Source organism: Danio rerio, chromosome 10 (assembly GCF_052040795.2).
Source record: "Danio rerio strain M-AB ecotype USA chromosome 10, GRCz13ab, whole genome shotgun sequence".
NCBI classification, from domain to species: Eukaryota; Metazoa; Chordata; class Actinopteri; order Cypriniformes; family Danionidae; genus Danio; species Danio rerio.
In genome coordinates, this window is record NC_141030.1 from 42,707,500 (window position 1) to 42,728,639 (window position 21,140).

General features: G+C 35.4%; 1 protein-coding gene across 7 annotated transcripts in view; it reads left to right on the forward strand.

Moving 5' to 3' along the window:
* Positions 1-21,140, forward strand: part of dscama (Down syndrome cell adhesion molecule a) — a 185,008-nt gene that overhangs the window by 116,654 nt on the left and 47,214 nt on the right. For all 7 annotated transcript variants that reach the window (XM_087269684.1, XM_087269687.1, XM_087269685.1 and 4 more), the window contains 3 exon segments: positions 160-438; positions 3,037-3,156; positions 6,129-6,308. In XM_087269684.1, coding sequence (XP_087125810.1) covers positions 160-438; positions 3,037-3,156; positions 6,129-6,308 — 579 coding nt within the window.

The following is a 21,140-nucleotide window of genomic DNA, read 5'->3' on the forward strand; positions in this document are numbered from 1 at the left end:
TACAATGACATTCTTCATGTGTAGTGGCTAAAACAACACTGTATTAATTTGGTACACCAAAAACAAATGTACCAATTAACCATTAACATAATATAATGGCTGACAAGTCCTGTTGATCTGTAGTAAGATTGTTTACCAATATTCTCTGTTTGTCCTCAGTACCTCCCTTCATCCAGCCTTTTGAGTTTCCTCGTTACTCCATCGGCCACCGCGTGTTTGTGCCGTGTGTTGTCCGATCTGGTGACCTTCCCATCTCCATCACCTGGGAAAAAGACGGAAAGTCCATCAACGCCAGCCTGGGTGTGACCATCGACAACATCGACTTCACCAGTTCCCTGCGCATCTCCAACCTGCAGCGCGTCCACAACGGCACCTACACCTGCATCGCCCAGAACGATGCCGCCGTGGTCAAATACCAGAGCCAGCTCATCGTCAGAGGTAACACCAGTGTTTAATAATGTTTGGTTTTGTCAGATTTTTTTCAATTCTGATTACAATTTCGATTCTGCTTATCGATTTTGATTCTTAGCGATTTCCACATTCGACCCCAATGAAGTAATTAAAGAAAAAGCCCGCCGTATCCATATCTTGCCTGGTTCTTAGTTCCAGTTGTGATTCTGCTTATTGAGGGTGATTCTTGGCAATTTCCAGATTAAGATTCGATCCCAATGTAGTAAATATAGAAAAAGAACACTGTATCCATATCCCGCCTGGTTTTAGTTCCAATTTTAATTATGCCTATCAATTTTGTTCTTAGCGATTTCCAGATTCAATCCCAATGTAGTAAATAAAAAGCCTGCCGTATCCATATCCAACCTGGTTTTGGTTCCAGTATTAATTCTGCTTTTTGATTTTGATTGTTAGCTTTTTCCAGATTTGATCCTAATGAAGTAAATAAAGAAAAAGCCCGTAGTATCCATATCCCGCCTGGTTTTTAGTTCCAGTTTCGATTCTGCTTATCGATTTTGATTCTTATTGATTTTAAGATTTGATCCCAATGAATTAAATAAAGAAAAAGCCCACTGCTTCCATATCCCGCCTGGTTTTAGTTACAATTTCGATTATGCTTATCGATTTTGTTTCTTAGCCATTTCCAGATTCGATCACAATGTAGTAAATAAAAAGCCCACTGTATCCGTATCCCACCTGGTTTTTAGTTCCAGTATCGATTCTGCTTATTGATTTTGATTCTTAGTGATTTCCAGATTTGATCCTATTGAAGTAAATAAAGAAAAAGCCTGTCATATCCGTATCCCGTTTGGATTGTAGTTTCAGTTTCAATTCTGCTTATCGATTTTTATTGTTATTGATTTCCAGATGTGATCCCAATAAATTAAATAAGGAAAAAGCCCACCGTGTTTGTGTCCCGCCTGGTGTTTGTTTCAATTTTGATTCTGCTTATCGATTTTGTTACTTATCGATTTCCAGATTCGATCCCAATGTAGTAAATAAAAAGCTATAGCTTTTTATTTATTTACTACATTAGGATCGAATCTGGAAATCGATAAGAAACAAAATTGATGAGCAAAATCGATACTGGAACTAAAAACCAGGCAGGATACGAATGCGGCTAGCGCTTTTGTTTCTTATCGATTTCCAGATTCGATCCCAATGCAGAAAATAAAAAGCCAGCTGTATCTGTGTCCCGCCTGGTTTTTAGTTCCAGTTTCGATTCTGCTTGTAAATTTTGATTCTTATTGATTTCCAGATTTGATCCCAATGAATTGAGAAAAAGCCCACTGTATCGGTATTCCGCCTGGTGTTTTCATTTTCTTTTTTTGTAGATACAGTTCGTTATATTTATTAGCCCACTTGTGTATTTTTTCCACCAATTTCTGTTTCAACACATTTCTAAACAAAACATAGTTTTAATAGCTTATTTCCAATAACTGATTTCTTTGCCATGACAGCACAATGGTAACGCAGTGGTTCAGTAGGTAGTGCTGTCGCCTCACAGCAAGAAGGTCACTGGGTTGCTGGTTCTAACCTCATCTCAGTTGCCGTTTCTGTGTGGAGTTTGCATGTTCTCCCTGCATTCGTGTGCACTGAAAAAAGTGTTGCATGCAGAGCTGTTGCAAACAATTTATTTGTGTTGAATTTAAACAAACAAATTAAATTTAATAATGTTCAACTTAATTTGTTTGTTTAAATTGAACACAAATAAATTGTTTACGACCACTTAACATAAAAAAAATTAGTACAGTAAATCCAAGGAATCAACTCTGAATCATTTTTTTCAGTGTGGGTTTCCTCCGGGTGCTCCGCTTTCCCCCACAGTCCAAAGACATGTGGTACAGGTGAATTGGGTTGGCTAAATTGTCCGTAGTGTATGAGTGTGTGTGTGTGTCTGTGTGTGTGGATGTTTCCCAGAGAGTGGTTGCAGCTGGAAGGGCATTCGCTGCGTAAAAATGCTGGCAGTTCATTCCGCTCTGGCGACCCCAGATTAATAAAGGGACTAAGCCGATAAGAAAATGAATGAATGAATGATGACAGCACATAATATTTGACTAGATTTATTTCAAGATACTAGTATTCAGCTTATCAGCTGAATGTCAGCTTAAATTGACATTTAAAGGCTTAACTAGGTTAATAACGGTAATTAGGCAAGTCATTGGATAATGATAATTTGTTCTGTAGACTATCCAAAAATAATATTGCTTAAGGGGGCTAATAATATTGACCTTAAAATGTTTTTTTAAAAAATGCTTTTATTCTAGCCGAAATAAAACAAATATAACTTTCTCTAGAAGAAAAAATATTATAGGAAATACTGTGAAATGTTTCTTGCTCTGTTAAACATCATCTGGAAAATATATTTAAAAAAATTCACTGAAGGGGCTAATAATTTTGTTCTGTAGATGCGACTATGATTGCTTATTATTTTTTCTGTTTGCAGCGCACACCTTCGCAATCTAATATAAATACTGAATTGAATATGAATTTTTGAGAATTTTGATGCATGAATGTATACATTTTCTTTTAGCATTGCTCTGTAGATACGGTCAAAGATGCAACTAGAATGAGGTTTTGTTGTAGTTCCACCAAGGTTTAAAGTCCAGCCTCAGGACCAGGATGGAATCTATGGGAAATCAGTGATCTTGAACTGCTCTGCGGATGGAGAGCCCAGGCCCACTATTGAGTGGAAATACTCCAAAGGTACCGAGATTCACCCACATCTACCTATTTTTTTATTTGGTCTTGTTGAATACATAAACATTGCTTAATCATCATATGTTTGCTTGCGATAGTAAATTATAAGTAATATGTTATTAAAGAATGACATTTGAATTGTGTTTATTTTTCTTTTAATAACAAAAAAAGCTGATTTAAGAATGAATTTGACTACTTTTTCAGTGGGGAATGAATGTAGGAATGGGCTGTACACTGAAATGTAGTTTTCATAGATTTTTTATTTATTTACTGTAAATCATTTTATCAAAATAATAATTTTATAATAATAATAATAATAATAATAATAATAATAATAATAATAATAATAATTATTATTATTATTATTATTATTGTTATTATTATTATTATTATTGTTGTTGTTATTGTTATTATTATTATTATTATTATTATTATTATTATTATTATTATTATTATTATTATTATATGCTGTGATTTCTTAAATGAATTTTTTAAAAACATTTTTGCTGGAAAATTTAATAAAAAATTAGTAAAGGCAAAGTAATAGCTTTAAAAAACTTTTACCTTGGACTAATATAATAATATACATATTGGGCCTGTTTCAGAAAGGAGGTTAACAGAAAACTCAGAGTATTTTAACCCTGAAATGAGAGAAACTCTGGGTTTTCCGTTTCAAAATGGCAGGTTTGTTAAACTCGAGAAAGCAGGGTAAGTCAAGCCTGTTTCTAAAAGAGAGGTAACTTTAACTCAGAGTCAGTTACTGTGGTAACTTACTCTGTGAATCTAACCTGGTGAGAAGCAGGTTTTATTCTCTAAACTCAGAGTTTCTGTCGGTCTCCTCCCCTTTTTTTTAAGATGAAGCGGTATTTCTCACCTGAGCCTTACATTTCCACCCACCTTTTTTAATGCTCATTTTGGATAAGTGCATAAAAACGATTGATAGAAACGTCATGATGCACATAACTTTTTAAAATATGCATAAAAAAACACGCATAACTGAGTAGGATAAACTTTTATTCGATAGAAAATGTGCGCATAAACTACGATGGAAACACTTTTACTGAACAAATTACAGTATGTACATTAAAAAAAAGATCATGATCATATGATAATGAAAATGTGTGTAAATGAACAAACCAGCAGGCTGAGCACACTGTAACACGTCTTAAATATTGTTTTAGTCATTCTAAAATGCCATAACTGTTTCAGTATTAGTGTATATTATTAATTACCTCCGAACGTCTGGTGCGTGTCAAGAGTTTCCGCGTCTCATGGCTTCAGACGCCACCACGTGTTCATTGTGTTTCAGCATTGTCTTCTGACATCGAGGCGCAAGTACATTAATTAGGCTAAATAAAGAATTAATTGACGCAGCTTCTTCTACCACAATAAATTCTGTTTTTACTGTTGATATTTGGTGCCAGTTTAATCAGGAAGTGACGATTTTTTCTCTTTGACTCGTTGGATGGAATTTTATTCGCATCTTTTATGCAATATTCCAGTTTTGCACATACATTTATGTAATATATTTGGATGGAAACATAGCTATTGCCTACATTTTAGTCACACACAGAAGAACTGTACGAGAATGGCTTATCTTTTTTTAATAAATAATTAAATTAAATTCACCTTCGACATGCGTGTAACTAGATTAATGGGATTATTATTCTTTCTAAAAATTATTTTTAGTACTGCTTACCTTCTAAATGTTATATTAACCTCTATCACTTGATCAATAAAAAAGGCAGACACACAAGTGCACTGTTAAATCATTTAAAACTAATAAATGTATAAAAAAGTTTAGAAAAAAAATATAAACGTCACAAATTACATTACTTATTTTATTATACTTAAATATTTAAATACTTAAAAAGTGAAATTAGGCATTAACTTGAGCAGCTGTTTTCCACGCTATCTGTCTCTTCTTCACTGATGGTTGCTTCTTTTCAAATATATACACTCATATTTGCTATAACTTTGCATGAGAACATCAAGTTCAGCTGGGGAAAGAAATGGTGATCTCTTTTATAAGATATTGCCATAGTCACTCGTAATGTCTGCGCTCCATTGATAATGCCTTTTTAAAGTCACGGTGTGCGCGCTTAACTCTTTGGTCTACTCGAAGTTGATTGACCCAACTCAGATCAGCTGTTCTGAAACCGAAAACTCTGAGTTTTTAATCTCTCGGTAAATCAACTCAGAGTTCACGTTTAAACTCTGAGTTGTTTGAACCTCCTTACTGAAACAGGCCCCTGATCTCTGGGAGTTTAATGCCTATTTAGTTTTTTATTATTGTTGTTGACAAGCAAGAATAATCTAAATAATTTTAAGCAGAAAATTACAATTATTATTTTACATTTTAAAACAATTTTCTAATTAGGAAAATGTGTAATAATAATAATAATAATAATAATAATAATAACAAAAATACTAATAATAACAACAACAACAACAACAACAGAAACAATAATAATAATAATTGTTGTCATTAATGTTGTTGTTGCTATTGTCATTGTTATTAAAGTTATTGTTGACAACCAATAATAATCAATATATGCTTATTCATTAATATCAAAGCTATTATTATTTTACATTTTAAAGCAATTTTCTATCCAGGAAAAATCTCTAACAATAATAATAATAATGTTGTTGTTGCTGTTGTCAAAAACAACAACAATAATAATTATTATTTTTATCATTATTATTTTAATAATATTATTATTATTATTGTTGTTGACAATCAAGAATAATCATATATTTTTATCATAAATATCACAAAAATAATAATAAACAATAATAATAATAATAATAATAATAATAATAATAATAATAATAATAATAATAATAGCAATGAGACTTATTCCTCCCCGAAAACCCTTTTTCAAATATTGCCAGTAGTGAAAAAAGCAAGTATGATATCACGGAAGTTCTGAAGACTTCTTCTCTGAACTGAAGTCTGTCTTCTTGTGTGTGTGCAGGTGCGGGGGTGCCCCAGTTTCAGCCCATCGCTCTGAACTCCGGCTTCAGGGTGCAGCTGCTGGGGAACGGCTCGCTGCTGATCAAGCACGTTCTGGAGGAGGACGCAGGTTATTACCTGTGCAAGGTCAGCAATGACGTGGGCGCCGATGTCAGCAAGTCCATGTACCTCAACGTGAAAAGTAAGAAACAATAATGTACTGAATTCCCAGATCATTATTTTGACGGTTCAACCCTTCGGTAACACTTTACCATAAGGTTGTATTTCTTTAGTTAATGTATTTACTAACATGAACAAACAATGAAAAATACATTTATTACTGTGTTTGTTCATGTTAGTTAATCTTAGTTAATAAAAATACATTGTTGGCTCATGTTAACTCATAGTGCGTTGACTAATATTAACTTAATTGGATGTTAATAATGCACAATAATGGGAATAACGACACTATAAATAAACTGTTACAAACAGCGATACTTTTTTCAGTAACGAGTATTCAAATTAATTACTGTTTCCCCGTTACAACGCTGGGAGAGGACACTACCAGTAGAGCGTGTATTCACACACAGTCAGTGGTAAACACCTACAAGCACGAGACAAAGCGATGGCAAATTCACCAAGTTTAAATGTAGAATTTGCAAACTTCAAATATAAGCACTACCTTTCCCTCATTGAGGTGAATGTTTGTATCGGGTTGGGGGGGGGAGGCCTCTTGATTGATTGATTGATTGATTTTATTTGACAATTTTACCAAAAATATACAAACAAGTCCAGTAAGACTAATTCATACATATTTTAAAAACTGTCGAGGATAAAATACACAAAAAAGCCACAGGCTTATTTCCATTGTGGTCCTCGATATTCTAAAAAAAAATGGACGAGCAAATCATAAATGGAGTGCAAACATTATCAGCTCAGCAACTCGGCACAACAAAAAACTTCAACTGTTAAACAACCACTTTTTAATTTCCCTTTTAATAATTTGAATCTCTTTAAAAATAGTGGGCAAAATATTCCAAGCAGCAGAGCTCGTACACAAAAAATAATTTCTACCTGATTCACTCTTGAATCTATATGGGTAAATATCCCTGCTGCGTGCTCTTGTAGAACGTCTGTGCACCTCGCTGACTAAAACGTAATAATTAAGAAATATTTTGGGACCATTTTCTTTAAAATCTTAAAAAGCATCACTAATTTTAAAAACTTTACCCTCTTCTCAACTTTTAAAAAATACTTTGACTATAATGTTCCTTATTTAAAAGTGTCAGTGGACGAACTTTCATAATAATTCTACACAACTTATTTTGGGCCGTCTGCAATTTATTTTTCTTTTTTTTCTCTCTGCATCAATAACAAGTAATTTAATAACTAATAATGCAGGTGATAACATGAGCTCTTGTGCATTATGGTCCGTGCAATACATATTTGGTTCAAAACAAAAATCTATTGTGTTTTATTGTGCAACTATAGTAATGATAACATTTATAATATGTTGAATTTGATGGTTGTCTCTCAGGCCATGTCCACACTAATACATTTTCATTTGAGAACGCATATTTTTGTCTCCGTTTTGCCCTTCCGTCCACACTGAGGCGCGTTTTTAGGTAATGAAAACGTATCTTTTTGAAAACGCTCTCCAAAGTGTATAAATATGAAAACAATGCTTTCGTGTTGTAGTATGGACTGTGAAAACGAAGGCTTTCGAAAACGATGATGCATTTTTTTGTCATGTGACACAGCAAAAATGGTGGACCACGTCTTGCAGCATTTGTTTTGGATGCTCTCAACAGTACTACTCTTCCATGCCTGCTCTTTTTTCCAGAATCTACCGCGTATCTGACCTTAAGCGTTATAGCCTTTAATTTTGTTGGGATTATGAGTTTAGTGATGTTGTCCTTACTGTGAGAGTAAGCAGCGTCATCAGCAGGACACTGTTCTTTAAAGCAGTCCAGTATTTTGACGTATTTGTTTTAGCACGTATCCCAGTCTATATTTTCATTCTCTTTCGCAACTTTGTGTTCATGTGTTACTCGAAGTAGCAACTCCAACTCATTGTCAGGCCATTAAAAAGCTCCATGCTATTCCTCGACATTTTGCCACGACGTTTCAAAGAGCCAGAAAGAAAATAAATGTCAGGCGGAAGTGATGTGTGTTGAAGCGTCTTAAAACCTGGTTTATACTTCAAATGATCGGTGTGACCTACGGCGCGTACAACGCGCGTAGCTGTGCATTTATACTTCTGCGCGCTGTTTCTGTCGTTCTGCATTAACACTTCCGAAACGCTAGTTGGCAGAAAGGTGTTAATGTTCTTCTGTGTCGAGTGAATGCTTGAATGCTACCTTAATGTATAAGTGGTTCAAACTCACTCATTTTTTGGCTGGAACCGGCGGACGTGCAACAACTTTATCCATGAGATAAACACAAAACAAAACTTTCCATCTTTCCAAACAATCGCTCCATCTGGCTCGCGCGGCTCTCGGTCCCGCCCAGACTCGTCAGCACTACCAAGACGACCAATCACAGAGCTTGCGCTACGCGTCGTTGCTACATGTAGGTAAATTTTTTGAGAAGTGCACGTCAGCAACCCTTACGGCCAAGGTGTAGGGCTATGCGTCAATGCGTAGGCTGCGCCGTAGCATACGTGTGCGTCTGACACAGAAGTATAAATCAGCCTTAAGCCATACTCAATGCGCTCGATTGTTCGTGTGAGTGTGCGTGGCAAATGTGACGTCATCGCGGAGTTTGCGGATGTTCGATTTGGGTGCACACAACATGATTTCGGCTGGCGGTGCACACGCCATTTTTTGACACTCGAGCGTATGGCACCGCGTTTGATTAGAGTTGAATATGAAATACTTTGAAGAGATTTTGCCTGAAACAGTACTACTGCACAGACATCTTTATGATCCCTGATCACAGAGATAACCTAATGATCAATAATTCTTGGCTAGAAATAGCAACAGCCGTGGGAAAGGAGAAAGTTAAAAGGTTTGGAAAAACCTGAAGTATAAGTTTTTAAAAAGCAAAAGATGTATACACTGATTTATATATACAATTGTGAATTTAAAAAAATTATTAGTTACAAAACTATAGTTAAGGAACATATGACGTAGTTCTGGAAACTTTTTACTTCTCTGTTTATCCGTCTGATTTTAAGGTCAGCTTTTTGTTACACCCCCCTGTCGTTTTAAAGAATATCACAACGGCGAACGCGGCAAGTATAAAAGCCTTGTCTGTTTTGCGAGGTGCGCACGTAGTCTGACCAATCAGAGAGAAGTAGGGCCATGAGAAAGGCGGGGTTTAGAAAATCTGGGTCCTTGATGCTGGAGCTGCTTTAGACATTGAGAGAATGCAATGAATTGCAATGCATATTTTGAGATTATAGTGTTATCGTTGTTTTGTTTTTTTTTTTTTTTACCATGAATGGATGTAAATCTGCTATATAAGTCATTCAAAGCAAAATAAGGAACATTTAAAAGTTTATAACATAGAAACTTTAAAATGTATACAGTGAGAAGCATCTGTCCTTCACAGGCTCGAATGTAAAGGCTTGGGTTTAAGGGGTAGTTCACACAAAGATGAAAAAGCACTGTGTGTTTACTCACTCTACAAACTCTCTAAGATAATGTTAAAACGGTGATTTCTTACTCAGTGGAACATTAGAGGAGAGTTTTAGCTGAAACATTTATTAAATATAAGTCAGTGGCTACTTTGAGCATCAATATGACACACAGGCAACACAAAACTATCAGTAAATGAACACTTTTGGAAGAATATACAATATAAGTAACTACAATAACTAAAATATTGGAGGCTTTAGGGGAATACACCAGTAAATGTTTGATTTATGCACTTGATCGTGATTTTCTTGGACTCTTGCAAAGCCAATGAAACTGCAAGGCTTTTTTTGAGAAGGCTTAAGAGACGTTTTATGCAACATTATAGTAAATCTAGGGCTTGAAGAAGAGTGTATTGTGTGTCAGGTGAGAGTGTTTCTGCAGTGAAGTCTCTTTGTCTGCTTCAGACTCGTGTGGGTGTTTATCCACGAGTAGCCAAAAACCTTTTTCCCCCTCATTACACTGTGAACTCCAGTAGGAGCTGACATGTGGAAAAGCGTGTGCGTTCAATGTGCTTAATGTGTGTGTGTGTGTGTGTTTCTGTTTCCACCCACTCTCTGTTACACTCTGTTACCACACATACAGTACACAGAGGAAGAGAGCAGTAGGTATTACTTCAGATTATTTACTGGAAGTCCATCATGATGGCATCTATGTTACTGAACAGGAACAAATGGGTTGATTTAAGGATCGACACAACCCCTTTTACATGCATAATATGACTTTTATAATATAAGATGACATTATATGACTTTTTTAAAGTCAGTAAACATGCAACCTGCAACAAGGTGGCTCAGTGGTTAGCACTGTTGCCTCACAGCAAGAAGGTTGCTGGTGCGAGTCTCGGCTGGGTCAATTGGCATTTCTGTGTGGAGTTTGCATGCTCTCCCCGTTTCCTCTGATAGATAGATAGATAGATAGATAGATAGATAGATAGATAGATAGATAGATAGATAGATAGATAGATAGATAGATAGATAGATAGATAGATAGATAGATAGATAGATAGATAGATAGATAGATAGATAGATAGATAGATAGATAGATAGATAGATAGATAGATAGATAGATAGATAGATAGATAGATAGATAGATTGCGAATATTCTGACTTCAACTGTATATGTGTATGTTATATTATATGCATATCAGAGGTCAATGGTTGATTGGTTTTGCCAATTAATAGTATAATAGTATAGAAAATTGTGTTTATTGTATTATAATATTATTATGCTATATTTATTTTATTATTTTATATCTACAAATAATTGTAATTATTTTATATGAATTCTTTGATATAGAATTTTTATTTTAACAATGATTTAACAGAAATGTTATGATATATTACATTTTGTTATATAATAATATATTGTGTTATATTATATTAATTATATTATATTATATTATATTATATTATATTATATTATATTATATTATATTAAATTATATTATATTATATTATATTATATTATATTATATTATATTATATTATATTATATTATATCTCTGGGAAACATCCACACACACTCATTCACACACATACACACACACACACACACACACACACACATTCATACACTACAGACAATTTAGCCTACCTAATTCACCTGTACCACATCTTTGGACTGTGGTGGAAACCGGAGCACCAGGAGGAAACCCACGCGAATGCAGTGAGAACATGCAAACTCCACACAGAAACGCCAATTGAGCCAAGGGTCGAACCAGTGGCCTAAATTATGATATGTTAATTGCCTAAATATAAGAACGTTTCTTTCATATAGGAATAATTAATAAAATATAAGAACATATTATATAAAATCGGTGTAGTGTTTACCAGTACTGGGTTGCAGCAGAAAGGGCATCCGCTGCATAAAACATATGCTGGAATAGTAGCCGGTTCAATTCGCTGTGGCGACCCCTAATAAATAATGGACTAAGCCAACTGAAATTAATAAATTAAGGAATAAACATATTTTATATAATTAGATGTTAAATAATATGATATTATTAGAGCTATAGTTAGTGACTATAATTAAAAATATTATTATAAATCATTTGAACTATATATAATAAAAGCCTAAACTATGATGTGTATGATTTATCATCAACCATGTTTCATTACACCAAAGACGTTTCAATAAAACCCAGTGAAACCTTCACACACGCTCATGTGACTCCATTGAACAGTGAAATGCATGTGATTTGCCAGTGTTTTCATCCAGCGTGTGACACAGCAGCTAAATGAACTGTTTTAATGTGGGGTTATCCGACTGTTCCCTGTCTGCCTGTGCAGCGGCGTTTTCATTTGATCAGAGTGTGATGTTAGAGAGGCTTATTTTCACACCCTGCTCTTATCAGCACACAGCAGGAGCTTCCCTGCAGAGCCGCGCTTCTTCATCCTGCAAACACACTCACACAAGCGCGTGCGATCGATCGGGCCGACAGGTGAAACACTGCGGTGCTTGTTTGTTGTGGCTTCACTGTCGTAACTTGACTCTCCCTCGGGCTGCTTTTACACTAGTGTGATTTAAAGTGAAAACGATCCATGTCCGTAGTGTAGTTTCTACTGTAGCCCGTTTCAGAAAAAAGATCTTTATTCATTCTACATAAGTGAAAAATCATGTCAGAAGTATATAGAGCAAGATCAGTCTCAAAAATAATACATTTAGGAAATAAAGTTCAAACATGCACAGCACAATTCACATTTACAAAAGTAAAATTCGTAAATTAAAAACACGACTCAAAAATACACAAATCCAATTCGCAAATTAAAAACACAACTCAAACATACAAAAAAAATCTATTCATCAATTCTAAACACGATTAAAAAAAAGCTAATCCGATTTGTAAATTAAAAACACGACTCAAAAATACACAAATCCAAATCGTCAATTCAAAGGATGACTCAAAAATACAAATATCCATTTTGTCAATTTAAAACACGATTCAAAACTGCACAAGTTGAATTCATCAATTCAAAACATGATTCAAAAATACACAATTCCAATTTGTGAATTCAAAACACGACTCAAATACACAAATCCAATTTATCCATTTAAAATATGGTTAAAAAAATGTACAAAGCCAATTCAAAACATGACTGAAAAATACAAAAATCCAATTCAAAAATTCTAAACACAGCTTAAAAATACACAAATCCAAATCATCAAATCAAAGCATAATTAAAAAAAGCACAAATACAATTCGTAAATTAAAAACACGACTAAAAAATAACACAAATCCAAATCGTCAATTCAAAACACAACTCAAAAATACACAAATCCATTTCGTCAATTCAAAACGTGATTGAAAAATACACAAATCCTATTCATTAATTCAAAACACGACTCAAAAATACACAAATCCAATCAAAAATTCTAAACGCAGCTCAAAAATACAAAAATCCAAATCGTCAATTTAAAACTTGATTCAAAAATACACAAATCCAATTTATAAATTCAAAAACGACTAAAAAATACACAAATCCAATTCGTAAATTCAAAGCACGACTCAAAAATACACAAATCCAATTGTTCAATTCAAAACAAAAAAATATTGGGTTCCATCCCAAAGAGGGAAGAAATCACTTTCCCGAACACTCGCGTTCAATCTGCCCAGTTGGTGGAATGAACTCCCTAACTGCATCAGAACGGCAGAGTCACTCGCTGTTTTCAAGAAACGACAAAAAACTGAACTATTTAGTCTCCACTTCACTTCCTAATCTGCAATTGCCTCTCTGGATATACCACTAACTGTACTCAAAAAAAAAAAAAAAAAAAAAAATTACTAATACTTTCCTTCGTAGACTTTATAGACCTGAAACTTGCCAATATTCATTGTTGCTCTTATAGTTGTGTAAATTGCTTCCTTGTCCTCATTTGTAAGTCGCTTTGGATAAAAGCGTCTGCTAAATGACTAAATGTAAATGTAAAACGTGATTGAAAAATACAGAAATACAATTTGTCAATTCAAAACGTGATTCAAAAATACACAAATCCAATTAATCAATTCAAAACACGACTCAAAAATACACAAATCCAATTAATCAATTCAAAACACGACTCAAAAATACACAAATCCAATTAATCAATTCAAAACACGACTCAAAAATACACAAATCCAATTAATCAATTCAAAACACGACTCAAAAATACACAAATCCAATTCGTAAATTCAAAGCACGACTCAAAAATACACAAATACAATTGTTCAATTCAAAACAAAAAAATATTGGGTTCCATCCAAAGAGGGAAGAAATCACTTTCCCGAACACTCGCGTTCAATCTGCCCAGTTGGTGGAATGAACTCCCTAACTGCATCAGAACGGCAGAGTCACTCGCTCTTTTCAAGAAACGACAAAAAACTCAACTATTTAGTCTCCACTTCACTTCCTAATCTGCAATTGCCTCTCTGGATATACCACGAACTGTACTCAAAAATAAAATAAAATAAAATAAAATAAAATAAAATAAAATAAAATAAAATTACTAATACTTTTCTTCTTGGACTTTACAGACCTGAAACTTGCCTATATTCATTGTTGCTCTTGTAGTTGTGTAAATTGCTTCCTTGTCCTCATTTGTAAGTCGCTTTGGATAAAAGTGTCTCGTAAATGACTAAATGTAAATGTAAAACATGATTGAAAAATACAGAAATACAATTCGTCAATTCAAAACATGATTCAAAAATACACAAATCCAATTAATAAATTCAAAACATGACTCAAAAATACACAAATCCAATTCGTAAATTCAAAACACGACTCAAAAATACATAAATCCAATTTATAAATTCAAAACATGATTTTAAAATGCACAAGTTTAATTCGTCAATTCAAAACATGATTGAAAAATACACAAATCGAATTCATCAATTAAAAATACAATTCAAAAATACACAAATCCAATTCGTCAATTGAAAACTATAATAATAATTTATATATTTGGCCATATATGAACACATAATATAAAATGAAAGCAAATTTTCTAGATTTTTTTTTGCCAGTCTGTACAATATAATTTATATACAATGTATAATATATTAGAAACTGTCCGGCTAAATCAAATGTGTGTTGTCCTATCAGAATGCAATGAAAAATTCGTTAGAATAATTTCAGTCACCGTTTATTTTTGACCATAAAGAGCTTAAAAACACAAGCATACACACTGGTTCTCACTTTTGCAAATCCAAATGATAAAAAGAACAGCAGGGAGACTCAAAACATAAAGGAGGATCCCATCAAAGGCCATTTTACCATAATCCCGCCCCTCTTTCGTTCTGATTGGCCGACTGCTATGTTGCGGCTCGTTCTCCAGAAAAGCCCAATGGTGCAGTAAAGGAGGAGATCAGGCTGAACTGAACGCCACTTAACCAGTCGCTCGCTGTTTACCCCAGTGCATCGTGGGCTGCTGTACACATGCATGTGATCTGCCGGCGGCTCAGCGAGGCGCAGGGTCTTGGCCTACATCCCTCACACAGCGGTCCTGATGCGATACGGGATGATGGGTGTCCTCAGAGCGCCTGCAGGACCACAGCCATGAGACGAGGCTCTCTGCTGCATCACTGCCATTATATACTCTGAAAAATAAACATGGTTTATTGGCACTGATGGCTCAGAAACCTACCATAGCTTTGTTTTGTTTGTAACTTTTTATTTAAAAAGGCTAACAATAAATATAATTAAATACACGACCAGTGAGTGACCATCATATCATATTCATATTCATACATCATATTATTTTTTCACATTATTGCATGTCATTTTTATAATACACATTTCTATAAATATCATGTTAAATAATAAATATTCTAAATAATACAACAAGCATTTACATATTTGGCATCGTGTATTTTAAATTGCATTTATTATTTTGTGTGCATGTTTGATTATATAGGATGGATTATACTGTGTATATAGATTCAGATTCTCTGTCTATATTTATATTAGGATTCAGCTATACATATTCACTTGTGAAAGCCTAACACCTCACCCCAGTCTGCCCTATATTTTGCTCTGGAGACATTTTTTTGTCTGCATCAGGGAAACTGGATCATATCCCTGTATCTGCGCTGAACATGCGGCAAACGTGTCTCCGATTCACAGATTTATGTTTGGTTTGATAGTTTGGGGTCAAATGTCACAGAGCCGTACAAAGCAAACTGTCAATCCTGACCCCTCGTGACCTAATTAAACTGATTAGTTTGACAAACCCCTCCAGCCATGCGTTCAGTAAACACACTCCTTCTTTTCCTCTTGCACTATTTTTTTCTTTCATCTCGCAGTTTTTCCTTTCTTCATTTCTAAAAAGGCTCAGAATGACCAGCGTCATCTTCCCAGAGAGAGATATTGAGCTCGGGCTCGCAACTGCGCTCCTCTGGAAATCAATCGTGGATGTTTGTTCTATTCTGGTCCTCCATTGACAGCTGAGGGAGAGCCGGCCGGACGGAGCTGTTGGCATGGAAACGTGTCCAGGTGAAAGGGAGATGCAGGCAGCCTCTCTTGGGAGGAGGGAGAGGGAGAGAGAGAGAGGGAGTAGGAAAGAGAGAGAGGGAGAGAGAGGGCGAGTCAGGATCCCCTGAGGAGACGCAGATTCACACACACACCCGTCAAGGACACAAAGCAGAAAAATGAGCTCTGCACACACACATACATAGATTGCATATATATATGTGTATATATATATATACCAGTAGTGTGTGTGTGTGTTTATATATATATATATATATATATATATACATACACACACACATACACACACACACATACACATATATATATATATATATAGCAATGGATGTGTCTGGTAACCTATTGGTGTTGATGGTGCAGTTCAAACAACAGCATATATGTACATATGTACATATATGTGTGTATGTATGTATAAATGTGCATATACAATACCGGTCAAAAGTTTGGGGTCAGGTTTTTTTTTTTTTCATGTTTTGTTTTTATATAAAATTATTCTGTTCATCAGTACAGTATACAGGTACAAGTATTCTGTCACTACATACCAGTAAGGCTTTATATGGCCAATTTTACTTGGGATACATTAAACACTGTAATAATAACAACACAATTCCTGACAGCTGTCAGGTGTCTTAATGTTGCTCTTGACGAAGTCCCTTATTAATGGCAACAGGACAGAACATTATCCCAGACCTCCGTCATCATTAAGACTGGTTCAAAGCTTATGCCGATGAATATCTGTTAATGTGTAGGACCACAATAATGTCTAGGACTGGTGTTTGACAAGGTGCGTGCTACGTGTCTGAAGAGCGAGGAGGGATGCGGTGGAGAAAAGTGAGAAGGGTGCGCAACGTATTTGAGGACCGGAAGGGAGACGGGTGATTTCCGGGAGATTATCACTTGTTTTCAGGCATCCAGGAGTCTCTTTGCATTTGCGGAAGACTCCCGAAACTTCCGGGAGACTTGGGATGTCTGGAATGACCTCCCGCCCTACTCAAAATTCTCTCTTCATGTGGTCGTATGCCTATTACATATCCATAAAACACTGTGATATAGCCGAGCTCGGATCTTATAACTTTTTTACTACAATCGATCCACTCCAGAGTTCATTTCAATTGAGCCGAGACCACCTCTGTCAGAGTTCTGCCAATCTGGTCTTGTAAATTCTTGTTTTGGTGGCTGAGTCCGGACACTGGCTCTGTCTTGTCCTGTTTGTGGTGCTCGGCTTAAGTTTTCTCGGGTCGAGCACTCGTTTTCTGTCCTTGTGTGTCTCTATATGCGCATCGTTGTGGTTGCGCGCACGCTGGACCGTGCACGCTGTAGCTTGATGCAGGCCTGGGGTCTGCGTGTGCCGTGCGTTCTATACTCGTGTTTGTGTTTTGTTCTGTCGGCATCGCTCTGTTTCATTCTCAGCATCTCAGTCCTGTTGGTTTTGGTTTCGGTCCACCTGTTTGTTAATTACTTTAATTCTGCTTATATTCTCCTCATGTCTGCTGTCCTGTGCCAGTTAGTCATCAATTCTCTCCTTGTCCTGTCGTGTGTTCCAGCTCTAATCCCTATCTGCCTGCCCAGGCAAGTTTGTTTGTTTGTTTGTTTTACTAGTGTTTTCCCCCTCTGGGTAGTTTTTTTTTTGTTTACTGTTTTGCTGTTTATTTTATTTTTACTATAAATAAAAAATCTATTTAGTTCTACATCTGAGTCCTCGCTCCTTTTCTCTACATGAACCTTGACAAACTCATTCAATTGATCTCGGAGTGATTGTTTTGCCGCGGATCTGATCGCGATTGCTGGATTCACATATGCCAAATGAACTGCGCTAACTGGACTAACGAGACAAAAGTCTGAAACAAAAGTCTAGGTGTGGAAAAAGAAAAGCAGGATCACACTGCCAACACACCACAATATATGTGTGCTGAAGGTCCTAATGTTGGCATTATGGTGCACAAATGTATCTAATTTTGATCTGTAATCTCTTTCAAGTAGCTTGTTCATGTTGTTTTTTATACTGTGCCTCACGATCATTGTAACTGGTATGATTTAGAAAGGAAAACAAACTAATTTGTCTCAAAGATTGATCCCGCAGCTGTCACGAGCAGCTGTTCTCATTAACGATTAAACCGCCAATGGTGTGTTTCACTCACACAAGTGATGCTTCATTCTTGTTAAGCTTCCATAATTGAATTATGCTCAAACATAGACTGCAAATTACTGTACTCTTGTTAAAAGTCTCTGGATCTGAAATGCGCTGTGGCCCTTTTTTTTTTTTTGTAAGAGGCTTTCAGTTATGGGGATGTTGAATGGGATGCTGAAATCAAAGTTGATTCATTCATAGATTCATTCATTCATTCATTCATTTTTTCTTCGGCTTAGCCCCTTTATTAATCAGGGGTCGCCACATAAGAATGAACCGCTAACTTATCCAGCATATGTTTTACACTGCGGATGTCTTTCCAGCTGCAACCCAGTTCTGGGAAACACCCATACAGGCTCATTCACACTCATACACTACAGCCAATTTAGTTTATTCAGTTCACCTATAGCGCATGTCTTTAGACTGTGGGGGAAAACTGTGGGAGAAAACCCACGCCAACATGGGGAGAACATGCAAACTCCACACAGATAGCCAACTGGCCCAAACTCGAACCAGCGACCTTCTTGCTGTGAGGTGACAGTGCTAACCAGGGGCATCGCTAGACCCAAAATCGCCAGTGCCCCAGTAAATGCTTTGAGATATGATTTACCTCATGTGCAAAGTGTATTTATTAAAAGTGGTAATCCCTTAATAAATATGTTATTTATGTGCAACCGAACCAACACCGGTGAAAGCAATGTAGTATAATCAAAAAGCAAACTGACGAATCTCTGCATGTGCGCAGAAAAACATACAAACCCTGCTTTTAACACATATCTCTACCTGGACCTTGATGCACAACTCTTCTCTACACTGAAAAAAGTACTTGCTGCTCATGCATTGTGAAACCAGCGTAAGAGCCCTTTATGCTGAGGTTATGGCACACAGTGAGTTTTGCAAGTGGACAAAACTAAAGTTTAAATAATATGATAGTGATCTACTGAGAATGGCTCCTGATAGATTTTTTGTTGGATGTAAAAAGGAAAGATGACGAGTCAGTGAGGTAAGACTTAAACCTAATTCTCTGCCATGTGTCAAGTCTAAGACAACAGATAAATCTATAAAACATCCTTTTTGTATTGAATATTGTTTATATAACTTCGCTCTAAAGAAATTCATATTCATGCCAAAGATTGCATATCACTCCAGTTGTGTTACATTTTTTTTTCCAGTTACAGTTAGGATTAATTTCTGCAATAACAATAATAGTTATATTTTATATAAGTATGTAAGAGCCACCTTGTTGCCTATCATAGTTTAACCAAACAAAATTTACATTTAATTTACTCACCAGAGTTTAAGCCAAAGCTGTGGTCTTTGGTGATTCATAAAATGGAAGTCAAGGACTTGCAGCACTTTGAAAGTCAGAAGAACAAATACAGGCAAAGCAAAATTCATACCCATGATGAAACAATTGGTCTGTGCAAGAAACAGAACATTATTTGCAATGTTTTACCTTTAATTCACAGCCTTGGACAAACAGTTCTGAGCCAGAGGTGCTATTATTATTATTATTATTTTTTTTTTATTATTATTATTATTATTATTATTATCATTTGCCATTTTTTTTATTCTTGAAGTGTTTGGAATTTCACCAAGCCCATAAGGAAATCTAATATATGTCCATATGAGAACATAGATATAAGTATATAAACATAAATGTCAAACATATATGTACATGTTTGTAATTCTATTGATTGAAAAACATGTCAATTTTGCAATATTTTGATATATGTTGCATTTATGTGAATTTTTAAACATGAACTTGTATGTTACATATATATATATATATATATATATATATATATATATATATATATATATATATATATATATATACACACACAAACATATTTGTGTAGGGTGTGTGTTTCCTACGCCCTGTTTTCCCCCCACAGTCTAAAGACATGAGCTACAGATAAATTGGGTAAGCAAAAATTTGCCGTAATGTATAAGAGTGTGTATGGGTGTTTCCTATTACTGGGTTGCACAAAGTTTCCCATTACTGGGTTGTATCTGCTTCGTAAAACATACGTTGGAATAGTTGGCGGTTTATTACGCTGTGATGACCTCTGAAATAGAGACTATGCCGAAGAAAAAAGACAAAATATTTGTGTGCGTGTGTGTGTGTGTGTGTGTGTGTGTAGAATGCTATAATAAAACCACGGTTTCAGCTAAATACTCTTACATTTTTCTGCTTATAATAAATATTATTTACTGTGAATCTTGCTTTAATTTTAAATGAGCTTTTTTTCTTACATGTTTTTAATTCCTAAAATGTTCAGGATTTATGAAGGGAATTAAAATACATGTTTACAGTATAATACATGTAAGACATTTGCCTATTTGGGCCATTTCACAGTCTATAATTTATAGCCTATTTGACATTATTTATGAGTGAAATTCTTGACGCCAGTGCAACTTATCTGCATATTCACGCTCTCAGTGATGCAATTTTGATGTCATTTATTGCACAAAAATACAATACTCAGATTCGGTAAATGTGAAGCTGATCTTCCTCTCAGAACATCACTGCTGAATCTCCAGCGTCTCTCGAGGTGTCGAATCTCACTTCGGTGGCCCTGATAGACCAGGGAACACAAACATCCACCCGGAGAGATTTGTGCAAATGTGTGTGTTGGTGACACATGCAAAAAAAAAAAAAAAAAAAAAACACTTGCAAAGCTGCCAAACACGGATCATTCCTGTCCATTTACGAGTCCTAAATGAATGAGTGGAACAAGGCCCGAATCAATCAGAAGAGCTGTAAATCACTAGTTCCTGCCCAGCAACCGTCTGGA